We start from the raw sequence: 21,805 nt of genomic DNA, 5'->3' as shown, positions 1-21,805 counted from the left end.
AGAATAGAAAGAACATTTCCTGTCCTCTTTTCCCACCTGCAGCCACTTATGCCCCTTCCCCACCAAAGTCTCTGCAGAAAATCAGAAGGGGACCTTCTGAACAATATGGGATCAGCATGAGGAAGAGGGAAATTACCCAAAGCACTCTGTTCCCTCCATCCCATATTGATCAGGAAGGGCCTCTGTCCCACTGGAGAGCCTCTCTTGGGAGTGCAGACAGTGGCGGGGGGGGGGGAGACAGATTATTTGTGTTGGTATTTTTATGATGCCTGCCCGACTAAAAAGTCCTCTCAAAGCAGATCACAACAATATCATAAACAATTAAAAATAAAAGACATACAAAAATATTAAAATTAAAAGAGCAGCACAATTACCACAATTACGAATCCAGCAATCCATATAAAATGAGTAAGATTATGTAACAGAGGATAAAAAGTATGGAATCCTAGTGGCGAGTGTTTCGACCATTTGGGATGTGGATAGCTGGGTGTATGATGGGTGCACAGACTGCACAATGACTTGCCTATCTTGTGCAAAGGTTACAGATGTTGCACATTATCTACATAGTCTGGCAGAGAGAACTGGGGAAGAGTCAATGGTCATGTTGCATATTGGCACCAATGATGTGGGGAAATGTAAATGTGAGTTATTGGAAGTGAATTTTAGGTTGCTGGCAGGGTATTGAAAGTTAGGACCTTCAAGGTAGCTTTCTCTAAAATGTTACCAGTTCCACATGAAGAGTCAACTAGGCAGACACAGCTGTGTAGCCTCAATGTGTGAATAAGATGGTGGTGTCGGGAGGAGGGTTTTGGATTTGTCAGGCACTGGGAAATTTTGAGGTAAGACAGGGCTATACAAAAGAGACTAGCTCCAACAGAACCAAGATGGAACCAGACTGTTCAAAAAGATGAATTCAAAAAGGTGGCAGAGCAGCTTTTAACTGATTGCAGGGGAAAGCCAACAGGATCTGAGGAGCGTCCAGTTCAGAATAAACTATCCCCTAGGGATAAGGGGAGAAATGTTTATGAAGTATCTTTGTTGTTGTTTTTCTGGGCCTTCATACCTCCACTCCAAAATGCTTGGGAGTTTTTAAAGACACAGTATTAGAAACTCAGCTAGAAGGTATATTGCTCATCAGGAAAGGTACCACCAGGGCCAAGAGGATGCCAATATAGTTAACAGACAGTAAGCTAATTAGAATTAAGAAGGCTTCCTTTTAGAAAATGGAAATCTTCTCCAAATGAGGAAAACAAAAAGGAATACAAACTTTGGCAAAAGAAATGTTAAGCAGAATTCAAGAATTCAGGTAGCACATTGCTAAAAACAAAGACCAACAAAAGACCCTGTAAATAGTGGAATTCGTGTGCACCAAGGGAAGACCTCAAAGGCACCATTGCACCCATGAGCATCACTTTTAGTACACTCCAAATTCTCAAAAGACTGGACATTTGGGTAATGTATTGTGAACTGGCCAAACTGCAAGATCAGAAGATTCAACATCTACTTCAAAATTAACCAAATATCCTGGAAAAATCCTGATATATACAAAAGTATATCTGTGATAAGCAAGAAGAAAAGGAAATACTGGTATCAGCTTTAAGTCTTGGCAATGGACTTTAATAACACAAGATGCTACACTGCTGAAAAAGCTTGTCTCAAAAGACCTGGTATCAATGCCAAGAACCATCAACAGTGTTGTACATATATTCTCATGCATGCAAAAAAGCCAGATGTAAATGCACCCATGGAGAAAAAACACAGGAAAACTGGTGTTATGGCAGAACCTGCAAGGCACACATATCTGCAGTCAGGGATCAGCTGCCTTTAAGTTAACAACTCTTACAAAGGCAGTTCTTCAGTACTATGTGCAAGATGGGAGTATAGAATGAAGAAAAAGATGTCAAGAGACCACCTCTGAAGAAGCAGCTAATTTCATTTGTCCCTGGGAAAGGGCTGTAGTTCATTGTAGAAACTACGTGTTGTATAGAAAAGGTCCCAGGATAAATCCTCAGCATCTCCAGTTACAGCTAGGAGAGATTCTTCTCTGTTAACTTGCAAGAGTCACTGCCCATCAGTTAGACAGTACTGAGCTAGACTTGTCAATAGTCTGACTTGGCAAAAAGTAGCTTCCAGTCAAATCAGATCATGAAATTATTTTAAACTTCAAAGAAACTGTTGGCAATGCAATTCAAGATTTGTGTGCCATCAATGATTTTGTGTGTGGGATGCGCAGCTATATCTTGTAAAGACACCTGCTATTTCATGGCTTCTCCACTAAAAAATTCACTGCTTATATGATGAACTTTTTGAATTATACTTGAGGGTACCAAAACTATCAAATCAATTACAAACCAAAGACAGACTGCTACACTGTCAATTGCTCAACTGATACAGGTAACTTGGGGGGGGGGGAACAAGTCACCTCATTAACAGGGAACACACACTTCCATTGTACGTGGGACTCCAGCAGGACTCCAGATATACAACCTCACTATGAAAAAAAAGTTGATAATCTCTATGTTTGGTTTGAGTGTCTCATGACAGAGTACAGTAGTTGTTATAAATGTACTATTCAAACAAATATGTTGAAGAGGTGTTTGTCCGCCAAAGGCCAATTGTAATATGTTCATCATTTTTGCCATCAACAATATTGATCAAAATCAGGCTTTGAAAACTGCACTCGGCTCTTCTCACAGATCATGTCTGACCAGAACCACTATCTGAGGACTGACTACCGCAAAGAAGTCAATCTCAGACATCACAAACTAGAATCACGGCATTAAAATGTTCACCTCCCTGAATCGCACACAAATATTCCTAAATGAGGAAAGTAGTACCTACAGTTAATCCTTGTTACTACAATTGAGCAGATGTCTTCATTCTTTATATAGATCTATTTCATAGTTCCATACAGTTGAAAAAACAATGGCTATTCACAATCAGGAAACAGGAGGTGGAGAGGACAAAATGTCATTTGCAGCATTTCACAGGCACACAGGTGTTCCAAATTGGCAATGCCACTCAACATTACTTCCACTATTGTAAGATGAAATTCCTTCTACTGCCATGGTGTGACTATAACGAATGCAACAGTGAAATGAAATAATGGGCAAATACCAGGAATCATGGCTGACCAGCTTATGTATGCAACAAAAATAACTAGTGTAAGGTCCCTAATAAGTATGGTGAGCAGCAAGTTGTATTTGTGATGAGAGCCCTTCACATTAAAATGTTGCTCTTAAATGCACTTGAAAAGTGGCTGACGTCTAGAAAATGGATGAAATTCTAACAAATGCTGGTGCAGCAAGCTTAGGTGTCAAATCCTTTCTTACAGCTTCACATGTCAAAAAGGCAAGACATTTCATGAAGGATTTCTTCCTACCTTATACTTCAAACCCAAGCATATTAAAACAACACACACACACACACACACTTATACTGCATCCATTATTGATGCTGACGCCATGGCAGAGATGAAGAAAATAAAATCATAATCGGCAGTTTTAGAACGGGAATACTATCACTAACTTACAGAGCAGCCCTAACTCCATCTGGGAAGCAGCAGGGTGTGGTTGAGTGGTGTAGCCACTGCCGCAAACCCACTGCTCATGCTGGCCAAGGTAGAACAAGGGAGCAACTCTGCTCTGCACCACACCAGCCTGGAGGATTAGGGGTTTGGATTGCAGCTTTAAGAATCCCTTCTTCTACTATTCATATTAACCTGCACATGCAGGTTTTACGTATACGGATGCCATACACAGACTAATCAGCCACTTTTCTATATAATACCCAACTTTCCAGCCTTTTGCGCATGTAGTTGTTCTTGTACAATTTTCAGTACTTTGCCAATTGCTTCGCTAATATTTGAAATACAATGCTTCCATTATCTGAGTGATCCACACTTTACATTTCCTGTTTCAAAGCATTGTATCCTGCAAAGGTATCCAATTTTTTGGCAATAGTCACATAACCTTCATGTTTAGGGGGCACCAGCTGCTAACTGAATTATTGCCACAGTACACAAAAATCCCATCTCACCACCGGCAGTGGAAGAGACACAGTGTAGCTATCAACACCAACAAGCTCACACTTTCTGACTTCTACTGGGGTAGTGAAGACAACTGTATTGCAATGTATGCACTATTAGTGGTTTATTTCATATCTGCAACAGAAAAAAAGGAAAATAATTACCTCTTTGAAAAACAGCGGCTTGTGGTTTGACTGGGCGACCTGGCTCCTCCCCCAAGAATTACCCTCCACAGTTACTACCTGCTGAATATTTGGACATTCAGTGTAATGTAAATGTAATGTCCAACATTGGTGCGAACTGAATGTACCCTGAAAGCTTGATTAATATTGGCTTAAACCAATCTGGACTTATCAGTCCATTGTTTTAGCTAGACAGGATTTAATGTTGCCTGTACTAGCCTCTGGGTGGGGAGTGAGAAAATCTGTGTCTTGAGGCTGTTTGGAATGATCTTTAAGGGGCATGACTGCTTCAAAGAGTGCTCCAAAACAAGTGCCTGCTTCTTCATTGCTGCATGATAGCACAGCAATGAAGAAAAAAATGGGTCTGCTTGCTTTCACTCCACACACAGCAAAAACAAGCAAACCTAGTTTTTTGGAAAGCCCACCTTACACTGATCCTTTTCAGAGGTTGAAGGGATCTGAGCAAGGCGGCTTTTTCAAGCCAACTGACCCCTTCCTTTCAAGCTCTGGTAGTGGAGTTTGTATGGAGGGGCACAGAGGAGCAGGGAGACTAGGAAAGCCTGCCCCATGCTGATCTTTTCAACTGAAAACATATCAAGATTTGGTAGTTTGCATTAAGCTATCTCTTTTTAAATTAGTTTTTATTAAATTTTACAACAACATCAACGATGGTACACTATACAGAGCAGAACGCTTTGATGAACAGGCAAGTAAAAAGAGTACAGCAGGATAAATCAAGACCATACAAGATGAACAGTATTGAAACATCTTTGTACAATATCCAACCAACATGGAAACTGGTTATCAGGGGGTCAAGCAGTGCATCCTTTAACATTTATGTTAGTTTTCCCCCCACCACGATTCTAAATATTTATCTTTTTAAAATCATTCCTCTTCTATGCCTATTCTGTTGAGCCAGTTTTGAGTCAGTTTTTCCAGCAGAGCCAGATTCCAATGCTTTAATCACTAACCATCCAATTCAACTGAACGTTGTATTTCCAATGGTGGGCTATTTTGAGTCTAGCCACTGTTAGCAAGAATACTATGAGTTGTAAGATAACTGTTGTACCTGTGCAGGGAACAGGGACAATAAAGTTAGCTATGGAGAAGATGGCATAATTTAGGGCACTATAGGTGAAATTTCCTGGAAAATTCTAATCCAGGAAGCATTTACAATAGAGAATGCCCATCACATATGATAGAATGAACCAGTCATATTACAGCCCCTCCAGCAAACATAGATTTGGTCAGATCAATGCACCCCAGTTTGAGTAGAGTACAATGCCATCATAGAACCAATTTTATACTCGTCTCCCAGACCCTAGCCAAAACAGAATACACAACGGGCCTCTGCAAAGAGTTTTCTATGCTGTTTCTTCAATAGCTTATCCTCAATCAGCCTCCATAGTTCTCAAAGAACCCCTGTTGATCTACTAATTATGAAAAGAAGTGCCTTGTAAAGAACAGAAACAGTCCTTTCAAATTACCAGAACCAATACAGAAGCTTTCAAAAAATATACAAGACCTAGGGGGCCCCTTCATTCTGGCAATGTATATACCACTTTAGCTAATAACAACCAATTCACCTGAATGGGATTTAGTTTAGCACCAAGCTGAGTCAGAGTCAAAGTCAACGGCTTATCATCTTCAAACAGATTCAGCATATGATAAACCCCCTTGCTTCCCACTTACCAAGTTGAGTGCATTTAAACAGATTTTAGAAGGGAGAAGGGGCAAAGAACGTGAGGCCAAGTGTTTGGCCATCTTAACAATACTTTGTAAGCAGAATCTTTCACAAAAACCACCAAGAGCTTGGAAGAAACGGGAGTGCACACAAGAAACTACCATCCTGCCCCAATTCTATTCCCACCCATTCCACTGGTTTGTTCAAACAGATCAGTAGAATTAAATGTTTCACGTTACAGGCATGAAAATAAAGCTACAAATGTGGGGTTCCCATACCCCCCCTTTCTGAAATCGAAACCTTGTGTGTTTGTTAATTCTAGCCCTCTTGCCCTCATAATTAAAAGAATGAAGCTAATGCTGCCACAAGCCCAATTCCTTATGGGAGTTCCATACTAGCAGTTTGGAACAGGTATAACCACCTCAGCAGAATGATCATTCTAATGGTAGCTATGCAATACAGATGAACCCCCTTCCAGCCTTTCAACTCTTGTCTCATCTGTTTCAGTAATGGACCTAAGTTGTGTTTTTTAATCTGCAATAGGTCTTTAGGTTGCACTATCCCCAGGTGTTTTAAACTGCTCAGTTGCAACAACAGCCCATTCTCACTGGCTAGCACCTTTTGTGTCTCCAAGAGAGTAGCAATACTCAACACAGTGGATTTTGGGTAGTTATCCACCAAACCTGAGACTTCACTGAATTCTTTCAACAGTTCTTTTAAAACTGGAATTGCCTTTCACAGGGTTGCCTATGAAGAGCAGGACATCTTCTGCAAACAACTTAATAGTATGCATTATGCCTCTCATCTCCACCCCCCAACAGCTTCAGTATGTCGAATAACATTAGCCAAAACTTCCAGCAACAAAACAAAGAGGAGTGGAACAGGTGTGGGAGTGGTGGCAGCCTTGTTGCGTGCCTCTGTACAAATCAAATCTAGCAGAATTGAGCAGAACAGCTGCAGCACTGGGGGAATGGAGAAGAACTTGCCCTGGGAGTGAGTACCTGAGCATCTGGGTGCCTGCCTGCTTGCTCCTCTGGGTTGCTGTCTCTTGAGACAGCTGAAGTCCTTGGTAAGTGCTGCAAGGACAAGGACCCCTTCCTTGACCCTGACTCCAGAGAGAGGATGCACTCACTCTGGCAGCCTCTTGCATCAGCTCCTGGCTGGTGCAGGGGGCATAAAAGCCCGGCTGCCCTTCGGCAGTGGATCTGCCACCAGCAGGGTCGCTACCAAAGGGACGACACCAAAGGAGGTTGGTAGTAGAGAGGGTGTATGGCCCATGTGTAGTTCCTGTGCAGGGTGAGAGCCTGTGCAGTGAACTGAACAATAGGAGAAAGTCATCAGATGCCTTCAGAGTGAGAATCTGTAACTGGCAGAAGGCTGGTCCTCCCTGGGTGTGAGACGGGGGGAGTAGATGTGATCCATGTGAAAGATATTGAGTGGGTCTGACAGAGGCCTACTGACATAATTGGTCCAGGTAGGTTTTGTTGGTGGGCTCTTGGTGGGTCCATATCAGGTGTTTTAGGAGGAGTCTTAGTAAGGAGAAACATTGGTGATGCCACCCCAATTTCCGTTATCATGGGTAGGAAGTATGGTCATGGGGAGGTGGTGAACTACCACAGAAGACAAGGGCAAGGCTATCTCTGTCTTGTTCCTTGCTGCCACTCCTCTCATGGATGGGTTCCCTGTTGTTGGTCTGGTGTGCCCATTGGCCTGTGTGTGCTGTTGTTTAACGCCAGATCGGTACACAATAAGACCACACTCATCCATGATTTGATCATTGGATGAAGGTGCCCATTTGGTGAGCATTACCGAGACCTGGGTGGGTGAGCAGGGAGGAGTTGATCTCACCCAGCTTTGCCCACTTGGATACTCAGTGCAATGCCAGCACAGGCTGCAGGGACGGGGGGAAGGAGTTGCTATGGTCTACAGAACTTTCATCTCTGTCATCAGGAAACCTCTGTCTTGGAGCTGGCTGTGAGGGCCTGCACCTGGTGTCAGGCCAAGGAGATAGTAAACTAGGGTTGCTGCTGGTGTACTGTCTACCCTGCTGCCTGGCAGCTTCTCTAACCGAGCTGGTGGAGGCCATCTCAGCTGTCGCATTGGAGGAGCCCAGAACGATAGTCCTGGGTGATCTCAATATCCATGCTGAGGCTGTCTTTAGTGTACCGGCTTGGGACTTCATGGCCTCCATGGGACTGTCTCAAGTTGTCACCAGGCCAAAGAATAGGGCAGGGCACACCCTCGATTTTTGCTCCAGATGGAAGATGGGATGGTCTGGAGATGGAGGTGGTGGATGTCACCCCACTGTCATGGTCAGACCACTTCCTGGTGAAGTTTAGACTTATGGGTCTTCTCCTCCAGGAGTGATGGGCAGATTAAGATGGTCCATCCCTGGATACTAATGGAATCTACTGGATTCCTGAATGCCCTGAGGGAGTTCCCAGTACATAGAGCAGATGACTCTGCTGAAGCACTTGTCATGCTGTGGAACAGCGAGGTGCATCGGGCTCTTCACACAGTTGCCCCTGATTCCCCCCTCTGGTACTGTGGAGCCCAATTTGCACCTCGGTACATCAGTGAGCTAAGGGCAATGAAACAGGCTGGCCAACAGCTAAAGCGCAAGTGGTGAAAGACATGCAGTGAGGCTGATTGGGCATCAGTAAAACATTCATTAATAGGCAAAAACCCTTGCAGTTTAAGAACATACCTACAGCCCACAAATATTTCTATCAAACTTTAAAAAGCAGGGAAATTGGGCAGCTATAGTGAATGCACCAGGGGAGCAGGAGACCTGACCTCTCAGATAATGTACTGCCCTACAAATTGGTCAAAATGCAAACACAATTTGGGTTGGTCTTTCACAGTCCAATCTACTTGCTGTGTAGCTTGGAAAAATTTGGTAACGTGCCTCTGAGCATATGGTGAGTGGTGGCAACACCTGCCATCTCCAAAGATGGAGAATTATATTTTTGTATGTTTGTTGGTGTTCTTCTTACTTTGCTTCTTTCCTGTGTTACTAATGTTTCTACAGAGAATCTAATCTAGAAAACATTATTTCCCTCATTATTCATCCTAGAAATCTGTGTCAAATTTATTTTTATTAATTTCAAAGCCTTTTTATTCGTCAATGTCATATGATGGTGAAGACAGCCTTTTGTGTTTCAAATAAGAGGTTATGTTCTATTTGGGGTACACTAACAGTTGAATCTGAAACTGCAGTTTGATGTAAAATCAGACTGATTACAATATGTTGCTACTTCAGCAATGAATCTAGCTGTTGTAAAAAAGAGGATGAATTTTTCAGCCTGCTATGTTTAAACCACTTCATTTAAGCCAAGGTGTTCACGGTCAATTAAAAACATGGAGCACACCTAGAATTTTGCTAGAATATATTTCACTTCCCACTGTTTTATCTTGGGCAAATTGAGACACTTCTGATGTCCAGTGGAGACTATTCTGCAGAATAATTAGTGCCATTATTCCACATTTATTTTTGGAGGTTTTTTAGTGTAAATTTTGCGAAGTGTTGCTGTATTTCACATATTGACAGAAGTAGAAACAAAAGAAAATGATTTCCTATAGGAAATGTCACTAAAATTGCAAAGTAAACCAGACATATTTGAAGTGACCATCTGAACTGCATCAACTGTCTTAATAATGCTGCTTCTTCCCTGCTAAAACAAGATCAGCACAGCACGTGTCTTCTTTCTATTGTTTGGGCTGATTGCAGGTGTTGCCACCACTCACCATATGCTCAGAGGCACGTTACCAAATTCTTCCAAACTACACAGGAAGCAGATTGGACCGTGAAAGACCAACCCAAATTGTGTTTGCATTTTTACAAATTTGTTGGGCAGTACAGTATCTCCGAGAGGTCAAGTCTCCTGCTCCACTGGTGCATTCACTATAGTTGCCCAAATTCTCTGCTTTTTAAAGTTTGAAATATCTATGGGCTATAGGTACGTTCTTAAACTGCAAGGTTTTTTGCCTATTAGTGAATCTCTACTTTTTAATCCAGGAGGTAAGAAATGGGATCCTGTGCAAGTTTGCTGAGAATGGATTGATCATTTGCATGCTTATTGAGTTCAATGGGATTTACTCCTTGGGAATCATGCTTAGGATAGGTGAAACTTTCCACAAGGGATAGGGAGGGAAGGAGGAGGAGGGAAGGGAAGGAGGGCAGAGGGGAGGAGGGGGATGGGAGCAGGCATGAGGGGGAGCAGATGAGGACAGGTTTGATCATTTGCATGTTTATTGATTTCAGCGAGATTTACTCCTGTGCAGTCATGCTTAAAATAGGTAAAACTGACCATGGGAGGAGGGGGAGGAGGGGATTAGATAGGGAGGGGAGGGACGGGACGGGACAAAGAAAGGGGGAGAGAAGGGGCAAGAGGGAGGGAATAGGAGGGAGGAGAGAGTGGATTTGATCATTTGCATACTTTTTGAGTTCAGTGGGATTTATTTCTGTGCAATCAGGTTTGAAAATGGAAATGGACTGCCTTCAACTCGATCCTGACTTATGGTGACCTATGAATAGGGTTTTCATGGTAAACGGTATTCAGAGGTGGCTTTACCATTGCCTTCCTCTGAGGCTGAGAGCAGTGACTGGCCCAAGGTCACCCAGCTTCATGGCTGTGTGCGGATTCGAACCCTGGTCTCCCAGGTCCTAGTCCAACACTGACCTGGGGGAGGGGCGGGGAGGAGATTGGGTGGGTGGGCAGTGGGCAGAGGGGAAGCCCCTTTCCTTTCCAAAAGGAAAACACTGTGAACAGTATCATTGCTTTTCAGCATTTCCCCCACCTTTTTAATTCTACAGCAGGCACATGTAGCCTCCCACCCAAATTTAAACTAAAGCTGTCCCTGACCACATCCACACCAGGCCTTTATTTCACTTTGGACAGTCATGGCTTCTCTCAAAGAATCCTACTAAGTTGCAAGGAGATGCCCTGTTCCCCTCACAGAGCTTCAGTCAGAGTGGCTGACTGTTAAACCAGTCTGGCCACTGGAGCTCTGTCAGTGGAATAAGAGTCTCCTCTCAGCACTCTTCACAAACTATACTTCCCAGGATAGTTTGGGGGAAGCCATGACCGTCTCAAGCGAAATCAGTCTGGTGTGGGTGTGGCCCCGATTAGGCAAGCCCAGCAGCTGTGAGTCTGGCTTTTAGAACACTGACAGCTGGCTCTTACTGAACATGCCCGACACTATCATTCAGTTCAATGCAAAATTTCTTAAATTAATTAAAAATCAGCCAGGCATTTTTTAAACTTTTAAACTGCAGAAGATGAAGGTCAGAATATGGGGCAAGGTCAGTATTAGGATTACAGGTACTCTGTGAACATGACTGATTTTTAATGAATTTCAACAGATTATGAGAACTCTGACAGAAAAAAGTCCAAAAGGGCTCTGGGTTTTTCCCCCTCTCTTTTTAGACTTTGAACTCTGTCTTCTCTTTTACTGTTTTGTATATCACCACGAAAATTTAGGAGGTTGTTAAGCAAACGTTTCTGAGTTCAGGACTATACGTTTTATAAGGTTTTGTTTTGAAATGAGCTTATGGGAAGCATCAGAATGGCATGGGGTATTTTCAATTTAACATTGTGGAATATGAAAAATCCACGCTGGCTATAATATACAGCCACACCTGTGGCTGTATAATCATAATAGTGCCTACTGTGTGGCGGTAAGGGCAAGAAAGAAGTCTCACTTCTCTGCCACCATCGCATCCTCAAGTACCCGTCCAGTGGAACTTTTCCATATTGTTAGGGTCTGTTGACATCAACTCCAGGAAATGGAGCTTTAGACCCTTCGGAGGGCCACTGTGAAATGTTTGCAAGGCACATTGAGGGTAAAGTCACTCACCTCCATAGCAATCTTGATGCTTCATCCACATCTACTGTAGTTCCCAGAGAAGAGTCCAGTGCAATGTCTGCTGCAACTTCTCGGGAACAGTTTCAGTTGATGCGACCTGATGACATAGACAAGGTGCTTGCAACGATGTGGCCAGCAACATGTCCTCTCGACCCTTGCCCTTCTTGGCTTATTAAAGCTTGCCGAGGGGGCTTGACAGAGTGGATCCAGGGTGTGGTTAATGCATCACTGTGGGAGGGAGTGTTTCCAGCCTCCCTGAAAGAGGTGGTGATCCGATTGCTCCTGAAAAAGTCCACCCTGGACACATTGGTTTGTGACAACTACCACTCAGTCACAAATACCCCCTTCTTAGGGAAGGTGACTGAGAGGGTTGAGGTGCAGCAATTGCAAGTACTCCTGGATGAAACAGATTATCTTGACCCATCCCAGTCTGGGGTCAGGCCTGGTTATGGGACTGAATAGGCCTTGGTCGCCCTGATGGATGACCTTTATCAGAAGGACAGGGGAAGTGCGACCCTGTTATTCTTACTTGATCTCTCCACAGTTTTTTTATACCATTGACCATGATATCCTTCTGAGCCAACTTGGTGAGATGCTTATTGGAGGCATTGTTCTACATTGGTTCGAATCCTACCTCCTGGGTCGTTTTCAGAGAATAGCATTGGGTGATTGTCTTTTGGCCCCCTGGCAGTTGTGCTGTGGGGTGCCGCAGGGTACCATCTTGTCCCCCATGCTGTTTAACATCTATATGAAGCCCATGGGAGTGGCCATCAGGAGATCTGCAGCGAGGTGTCAGCAGTATGCTGATGATATCCAGCTCTATTTCTCTGTAACATCTGAATTGGGAGAGGCCATGCAAGCCCTGGATTGGTGGCTTGGACTCTGTGGTGTGCTGGTTGAGGGCCAGTAAACTGAATCTTAGTAAAATGGAGACGCTGTGGGTTGGTGGTTCCCAAGTTCGGATGATTGGTCAGTTGCATGCTTTGCATGGTGTCGTACTCCCTCTGAGAGAGCAGGTTTGTAGTCTGGGGGTGCTCCTGGATCCATCTTTGTTGCTAGAGGCCCAGGTAACCTCAGTGGCTACGAGTGCCTTTTACCAGCTTCAGCTAGTAAGACAGCTGCGGCTGTTTCTGGACTGGTATAGCCTGACCACTGTTGTCCATGCACTGGTAACCTTCAGGCTGGATTACTGTAATGTGGTCTATGTGGGGCTACCCTTGCAGTTGGTCTGGAAGCTGCAGCAGGTGCAATTTTTGGCAGTGAGACTGTTCACTGGGGCAGGGTATCGTCAACATGTCACCCTGCTGCTGAAAGAATTGCACTGGCTACCTATTAGCTACCAGGCTAAGTTCAATGTTCTAATTTTGGTATACAAAGGCCTATACAGCTTGGGACCAGGATACCTGAAACATCATTTTATCCCTTATATACCCAGTCGATCACTGTGCTGTGCAGGTACCATCTTAGCAGTAGGTCGGTTTTGCACAACATAGGAAACGGACCTTTAGTGTAGTGGCACCTATCCTTTGGAATTCCCTCCCCTTAAATATTAGACAGACACCATCTCTGTTATTTTTCGGCACCTACTAAAGACCCTTCCTCTTTCAACAAGCCTTTTAAGTAAAGACCTTATCCCAGCCTGTGTCTGTGTTGGAACTGCTTTTTATTATGTTGTTAAACCTTCTTTTTAAAAACAGATGTTTTTGAAGCTTTTTAAAATGTTTTAAAATATGTTTTGTTTTAATATGTTTTAAAGTCTATTTCATGATGTGTTAAAGTGTTGTAATGCTTTCGTTTGCTGCCCTGGGTTCCTACTGGGAGAAATGGTGGGTATAAATCAAATAAAGAAATAATAATAATAAATAAATAATATTCACCCTCACCACAGCCTTAGCCTCAGAATACAGGAGACATGTGACAGTCATAAACGTGATTCCAGAGTGCATAGCCTCTAGTACTGATAACAGAGAGAGCCATTCAAGGCAGTCAAATGCCTTAAAAACATCTAATGAAATTAGTGTAGTAGAGGTATGTGAGGAATCATTAGGACTCACTATATTAAGTATCCTACGCATTTGAAATTTGCCTATTGGGAATATATCCCTTCTGGTCATCATAAGGCTTTTTGGGAGCCTTAGCTTTTATTCCATTTCCTTTGCTACATCTAAGAGTTTTCAAACTAGGATTTCCTGGAATGTTTTGTACTATTCCGTTGAGTATCCATCTGGGCCTGGTGATAATTCTCATATTATGACGCCACAAAGCAACCACGTACTTACTGCTCATCTCATCGAAAAAGAGTGCCAATTTTCTCTGCTGGAAAGTGTTCACTTCTGGGCATTTGGTCTGAAACTAAGAGGTCTTGCTCAGTGTATTTGTGTGTGTACAGTGAGAAGCAAACAGAAATGTACATTTTGAAATAAAAATACTATTTAGGTGTTATTTGATGAGCATAATTAACTTCTAATTACTATTGCGTAACAGCTTGATGATACAAATCTTAAGCAGAAAGCTTCCTAAAACTAAACAAAATACAAAATAGGTGAGCATCTAAGCTTTCATATATAATACCCTCCTATGTAGTATAAAGGCTCTCCTTAATTGTAAATCAAAAAGCTTTATTACGTTAAGAAATTACTGTGAAATTTTGTTAATGAAATCTCAAAAGTAAAAATGGGATGCTTGATTTAAAATCAATCTGCCCTCTCAAAATATCCATTCTTGGATAGCATTCTTGGCTACCACAGCCACCTGATGTAAGCAGCTCCTACTGGGAGGAAGGGAGGGATATAAATTAAATTAATTAAATTATTATTAATAATAGAAATCATTAATACATCTGAATAATTTATGGTCTCTTAAAGATAAAAAATATCCTTCATGACAAAAATGAAACAACTAACTAAATAAAGTGTTTTTTCCCTGATTAACAAGTTGTCATCGTAGACTACCTATAAAGTCAAAAGAAATTCATTTCAGTTCAAAGGCAGAATTTCAACTTTCTTCCTACCCATTCTGCACTTACAATCGTAACATTACAATATCAGTGCTCACAATATATTTCATAGAGAAAAATCATTCAGCAAGGAATGACATAGCAGAACAGGAGACATAACATCATGAATTTGATTTTTCTCACCTTAAACCTCTTGTCTTGCAGAACTTTCTTAATTGCAACCAGTTCTCCTGAATCACAGAGTTTGGCTTGATACACAACACCAAAAGATCCATTTCCAATTACTTTGGTGTCTGTGTAACTAACTTCTTGAGGCCTGTCTGGACCCTGTCCAGGAGTTGCTACCACTGTGGTCACTTTGCTGCCATCTTTGTCTCCTGGAACATAAAAAATCAAGTCAGACAGTTAATATAGAAAAATCTAAAAGAGAGGAAAACATCATATATGGTACAATTCAATATATTGCTCATACAGAAAAGCATATTATGATAAATAGCTTTTTAGTATCCCTTTCCTTATGAAAAAAAGGCAATTCCAGCACTTACCTGTTCATAAGATGGTGAAATGTAAGCTGACATATGCATTGTTTATACTATTCAACTGAGTCTTGATCTACTTCCAAGTGTTTTACTGGAACAACTGAAATAAATCCTTACTATCTGGCCATTCCAAAACCTGTAAAATGCTATCCATGAGCATCCTGGTACATGAAGGGCATTACTGCTCAAAATCATAGAGTTGGGAGACATAATGCCCACTGTAATACATTCCCACTTTTCTGCAAATAAAATCACTTGCATTTGGTTGTCCTCATATCTCCCTCCCTCTGAAGATTGAAGTTTTGGGGGAATGAGGTTAATAGTAGAAAAAGATACAATAAGTTCTTACATGCTTATAATTGGCTGAATATCAGTAAGATTTAGGCTTCCTTAGGTATGGTTTTTCAGTGTCAGTTCCAAGAGAGTAAGTTGGACAACTATGAAATTAATTGGAACTCCACTGAGAGTTCACATTGAGAAACATATTCTTTTAAGTATGCAGATCACTGAAAAATAGTGTAATAAAATCTAGACTTAAATATTCACATAACAGATGCACTTAAGCAGAAACTCTGTGCTAGAAAGCATTCATACTTAAGGCAGATCTAAGAGACATGTGCATATATTATTTTGTTATTGCAGAAATTACAGCCATGTAGATGTCCTGGTTCACACAATTCACTTCATTTTCTCCACATAATTATAGACCTCTTGTAGAGACCCGCATGACATATGAACAGACTATAAATGCTGCTGTTAACTTCTGAGTAAATAATTATGAAATCAAAATCAATCTTATTATGCTGTTACATTATAGCCTATATTACTTGAGCAAAATAAAAATACCACTCCAAAAACTAGTTCTCACTTCCAGTAGCTAAATCACCAAGGGCAGGTTTAGTCCAGTCCCAATAATGTCCTACAAAGTGTATCTTTACTTCTGTATATATAAGGAAATGGCTACGGGGAAAAGTAAAGTGCTGTACTTAAGGAAAATGAGAGATGTCTCCACTGCCAGATATTCAGGCTGCATACAAACTTCCCCGGAAGAAAACTAGACAAACTCAAGACTACTACGAAAAGTGTAAAAAATCTTGTAAAATCTTTTTAAAATCAGACAATCCAAGGTACCAATTATATCCTTCTACCAAATACAATGAGAATATAAGAATTAGGGATCATTACCAGGCAGAAATAAAACCATAACTAATTCTTGCATAATTAGGGCGAATTCCAATTGTACTGCTGCTACATCTGAGGCACCCACTAATGGAAGAAGAGAGGCAATTTCCCCTCCTTCCTCCAGTCCCCAACACCTTTAAAAACATGTTCTGGAGGGTCCTCACCCTTCCAGAGCACAGAGGGCACTATGGGGGAGAGACAAAGGAGATCAAAAGCACCAATTGGATACAGTCCCATTTCAATCCTGAAAATATTAGTTTTAATATTAGATAATATTAGTTGAACATTTCAGCATTTAGCATGGACTCTCAATGGGAACAGAACAACAGGGGATGCAGACTGTCCCCACTATCACAACATTTTATAGGTAAAACTAAAAGGCAATACATGGGGGGGGAATAGTAGGCTCCCTGGAGAAGACAGCCAATCCTGTGAGCTTTTCCTGCATCCAATTTCCTTAATCCATTACAACCTACTGACAGAAGGATACCACTGGCTGACTTTTTAAATCGAAATATAAAATCCCCAGGAAACTGAAAAAGATACTCAAATTCTGCACAGCAGAGCCTTGATAAATCAGGAAGGATATTTCAAGATGGTTTAAATGTACATCAAGACAAGAAATAAGCCCCAAATACCTCAGGTATCACCTACAAAGATGTTTACTTCACTGGCAAATGGGCAGGGTACATTTAAGAAAGGTTTCTTTAAAACGGTGTATAAAGATAACCCTTTTTGTAAGATAGTACAGGACATTAAGGCTGCAATCCTATACACACTTACGTGGGAGTAAGCCCCATTAAACGTGGCAGGAGTTACTTATGGGTAGGCTGTAAGATCTCAGGTCTATATAGCTATGACACATAGGAAATACAAAAAAAAATATTCTAGGGGTTCCTTCATCTCATTTTCTCCTACGTATTAAATGGAGATTGAAACTTTCTCCTGTAATTCAAAGAGGTTTCCTGTATTTCTCTGAGACATGGTGCAGCTAGGAAGCTAGATCATTGTGCAAAATTGCAGTGAGGCTGGCAATCTCTTGCACAGCTGCCATTCCAGCAGTGCTTTCTCCATCATTCCTGTAACAGTGGTACACTTGTTTACTGCTGCCACACCCATCCCCAAAACATGAAGGCTGATGTGGTAATGCAGTTAATCAAATGTGAACATAATTTGCTCTAATACAGACAAAACTCAAGAAGTAAAGCAAATTAGAGGATTTTTTTCTCATTTCTTTTGACTGCCTCCATGATTAAACTTTCTCTATAAGTAAAGAAAGGGGATCCCAGAGAATGCAGTAATTACCAAACTATTGCCTTAATATCCCATGCAAGTAAAGTAATGCTCAAGATTCTACAACAAAGGCTCTTACCATATATGGAGGGAGAAATGCCAGACGTCCAAGATGGATTTAGAAAGGGAAGAGGCACCAGAGATCATATCGCAAACATACGTTGGATAATGGAATAGACCAAGGAATTTCAGAAGAAAATCACCCTATGCTTTATAGACTACAGCAAAGCCTTTGACTGTGTAGATCATGAAAAACTATGGAATGCTTTAAAAGAAATGGGGGTGCCACAGCATCTGATTGTCCTGATGCGCAACCTATACTCTGGACAAGAGGCTACTGTAAGGACAGAATATGGAGAAACTGATTGGTTCCCCATTGGAAAGGGTGTGAGACAGGGTTGTATTTTATCACCCTATTTGTTTAATCTGTACGCAGAACATAACATACGGAAAGAAGGATTGGACCAAGATGAAGGAGGTGTGAAAATTGGAGGGAGAAATATCAATAATTTAAGATATGCAGATGATACCATACTCTTAGCAGAAACCAGTAATGATTTGAAACAAATGCTGATGAAAGCACAAAAGCAGGACTACAGCTGAACGTCAAGAATACTAAAGTAACAACAACAGAAGATTTATGTCACTTTACAGTTGACAATGTGGACATTGAACTTGTCAAGGATTATCAATACCTCAGCACAGTCATTAACCAAAATGGGGACAATAGTCAAGAAATCAGAAGAAGGCTAGGACTGGGGAGGGCAGCTATGAGAGAACTAGAAAAGGTCCTCAAATGCAAAGATGTATCACTGAACACTAAAGTCAGGATCATTCAGACCATGGTATTCCTGATCTCTATGTATGGATGTGAAAGTTGGACAGCGAAAAAAGTGGATAAGAGAAAAATCAACTCCTTTGAAATGTGGTGCTGGACGAGAGCTTTGTGCATACCGTGGACTGGGAAAATGACAAATAATTGGGTGTTAGAACAAATTAAACCAGAACTATCACTTGAAGCTAAAATGATGAAACTGAGGTTATCATACTTTGGACACATCATGAGAAGACATGATTCTCTAGAAAAGACCATAATGCTGGGAAAAACAGAAGGGAGTAGAGAAAGAGGAAGGCCAAACAAGAGATGGATTGATTCCATAAAGGAAGCCACAGACCTGAACTTACAAGATCTGAGCAGGGTGGTTCATGACAGATGCTCTTGGAGGTCGCTGATTCATAGGGTCGCCATAAGTCGTAATCGACTTGAAGGCACATAACAACAATAACATAAGTAATATTGGTACTGGTCTGTCATCACACTGTAGTTCTGCCTTTTGCTCATTAGGAGGTGTTGCTCTCCTCCTTTGCAAGACTGTTCAATGGAGGAAGGAGAATAAAGAGAGAGGCTGATGGTGAGGCCAGGGCCACACCAGTGTTTAGCTGCTGAAGCAGCTTGTTGGAAGAGTGGTGGAATGAGAAAAGAAGGCAACTCATGAAAGAAGAAAGATGGGATGAGGAAGCGTCCTTCACAGTCGCTACTGAGGCAAAGTTAACTAGGGTGTGCGGGGTGGGTAGCCAACCAGCAAATGAACAGGCAAAGATGTGAGACAAATACCAGCAGAGGGCCAGACAGCAAGGCAAATGTGGGTGGAGGGAAAAGAGGAAGCAAAGCAGGGCAGGATAATGGAGAAGGGAGGAAGGGGTGTCCATGTGGCACATTGGGAGCGAAGAGGGGCTCTGCTATGGCAATAATGAAGCTGGGGAAAGGGCAAGCATGAAATTGGGTGAAGGATGGGATGGAGAAGGTGTGAAATGGGGGAAGAGACAACAATTGGGGAGGGGCTGTGGTGAAATTGAGTCTGGGTCAAGAGGGGGAGGTATGATACTAAGGGAGGCCCTTTCTCCCAGTAGGAGCCCAGGGCAGTTGGGGAGCTATTAGGGAGCTGGGGGGGGGGCAAGTGATGAGAGTTTGAAAGGGGAGGAAAAAAGAAAGGGGAGGAGAAAAAGAAATTGGGGCAGGGAGAGGAGTCATTTGTATGGTCTAAAGTTATTTGGAAGACTTTATTGGGGAGTAGATGAAGCTAAGGTTCTACTGCAGATTTGTGTGTGTATGTCTGCACACATGCTCACTGTTCAATATAATGTGCAGAAAGGGCTTGACAAAATCACAGTTCCAGTGAGGGAGAGCTGGCGGCTATTGTTTGAAACCCATTTCATCCAAGGTAGGTTGGAGAACTTCTCAGTTTAAAAAGGTGCGCAAGGGGCAGGCAATCCAGGGCCAACAGAAAAAATAGGCTCAGGCCCCATGGGCTGCCTCCTAACACCTCCTCTAGTAGCATGTGCATCTTTCTGTGTGGAGGAGGGGATGGCAGGAGGTTTGCGAGCAGAACGAGCAGGCAGACACAGCCCTACATTTTGAAACTGGTAAAACACAAGGTCTGAGAGGCCCCATTTTACAGTAAAATATTTATTCCAAATACAATATGCCACTTTCCCACTAAAAATAGTCTGTTAACAGCTTACAAGACAGCTCCAGAATAGCTACAGGACCATCTTCTCATGAAGAAAACAGAGGAAAGGGTAACATGTCATCATGTACAAAGTATCTGAAAAGGTGCAATGATGGTAACCCCAAGGGGAAATTTCATGCTGGAAGAGGTTCATTCAATGGAGAGAATAAAAGACATTACTTAGAAGTAATGATGAAGGACTTCCGGGAAGGGTGACTTTGCTTGTGCCTGCTTTTTGAGACAAGCTCTCATCTCAGAAGAAGCTTTTTCAGTTTTAAAATCAGTCAGAACATTCTTTTTGACTGGTAAAGATTTTCTCCCGGGCAGGGAGAAACGTAGAGATTAACCACAGAAGCCTGTTTTTGTTGGGAGGACTGGATTTCATTAATTTATGAGAGAAGGTTCAGCCAGCAAATGCCGGATGGACTTCCAACAAGCTCTAACTGATTAAGCGACACGTTTATCTTTTCTTCAAAGAAAAACGGACTTTAACAGGCAAGCATCCTTCTTTCTATTTTTTTTTCACTTGGTTTAAATCATTGCAGCAAAAAGAGATTTGTCAATGAATCGGCTATAAAGAATTTCTGGGTGAGTTATAACTCTTCTCTTTTATTCACGAAATTAAGGAGGAAAGAAATTGAAAAAGCTTATCTTTGTTTTTATTGCAAAAAGCTGGCCTGGAAGTGCATTCTAAAGATACAAACGGAAGAGGGATTTCTATTTCGAGGAGGGGAAAAAATAAATAAATTTGATTTATGAACTTTGGAGTATTATATATCCGGGACTATTTTCTTTTTGGTCTATTTCATTTTGACGAATCTGCTTGTTCACGACGCCACTAACTGTTTTGAAGCTGGGAACTAAATTTGTTTTGTATTCCTGAAAATATAAGAGATAAGGCAGGATGTATTGTCTACACTGTGATGTCATCAAGCCTGGAATATTAACCCAATTGTGGCTGAAATAATTTTTGTTTTCGTGGTTTTAAGAATGGCAATCAGGAAAGTGGCTGAGACCATGGAAGAAATTATGTTTCAGAAAATAATGGATGAGATTGAGATAACGAAACAAACCCTGAGACAGGGTAGACAGGGGATGAAAATTGAATTAGGCAAAATGACGCAGGAGCTTAAAGAAATAGGGGATCTTGTGAAAGAGGAGATTGATGAGATTAGAGATGAGAAAAGAAAAATTAAAGGGAAGATACAAGCCCTGGAGATTGGAACAAATGTGGAATTGGAAAAAGATCTGGAGTTTATGGATATTAGAAACAAAGTTTACTGTTTGGAATTCAACATTGTCTCTGAAGAAATTAATGAAGATATTAGAGATAAAGTTATCAATGGCTTGGATAATTTTCTGGACTGGAATGATGTGATGGAGCTTGACATAGAAAAAATCTATGGAATTAACTACAGATATGTGACAATGGAAAAATTCTCAAGAGATGAGCCAGTGCATTTTGTAAAAAAGAAGAACAGAGATATGACTTTACAACAATATTTCAGCAACATATTCAGAATTGATGGCAAGGAAATATTTGTGATAAAGGAAATTCCCATCA

General features: G+C 41.6%; 1 protein-coding gene across 10 annotated transcripts in view; it reads right to left on the bottom strand.

Annotated features, from left to right (window-relative positions):
• The window catches only part of GSK3B (glycogen synthase kinase 3 beta), a 223,585-nt gene that overhangs the window by 128,055 nt on the left and 73,725 nt on the right, over positions 1–21,805 (bottom strand). For all 10 annotated transcript variants that reach the window (XR_009764356.1, XR_009764357.1, XR_009764358.1 and 7 more), the window contains exon 2: positions 14,901–15,094. Coding sequence is in view for 6 of the 10 variants with exons in the window: in XM_061638590.1 (XP_061494574.1) it covers positions 14,901–15,094 (194 nt within the window). In the remaining 4 variants the exon portion in view is untranslated. The remainder of the gene's footprint in view (positions 1–14,900; positions 15,095–21,805) is intronic.

Source organism: Rhineura floridana, chromosome 1 (assembly GCF_030035675.1).
Source record: "Rhineura floridana isolate rRhiFlo1 chromosome 1, rRhiFlo1.hap2, whole genome shotgun sequence".
Taxonomy (NCBI): Eukaryota; Metazoa; Chordata; class Lepidosauria; order Squamata; family Rhineuridae; genus Rhineura; species Rhineura floridana.
Note: the sequence above shows the minus strand (reverse complement) of the source record. Positions and strands in the feature narration are given on the sequence as shown.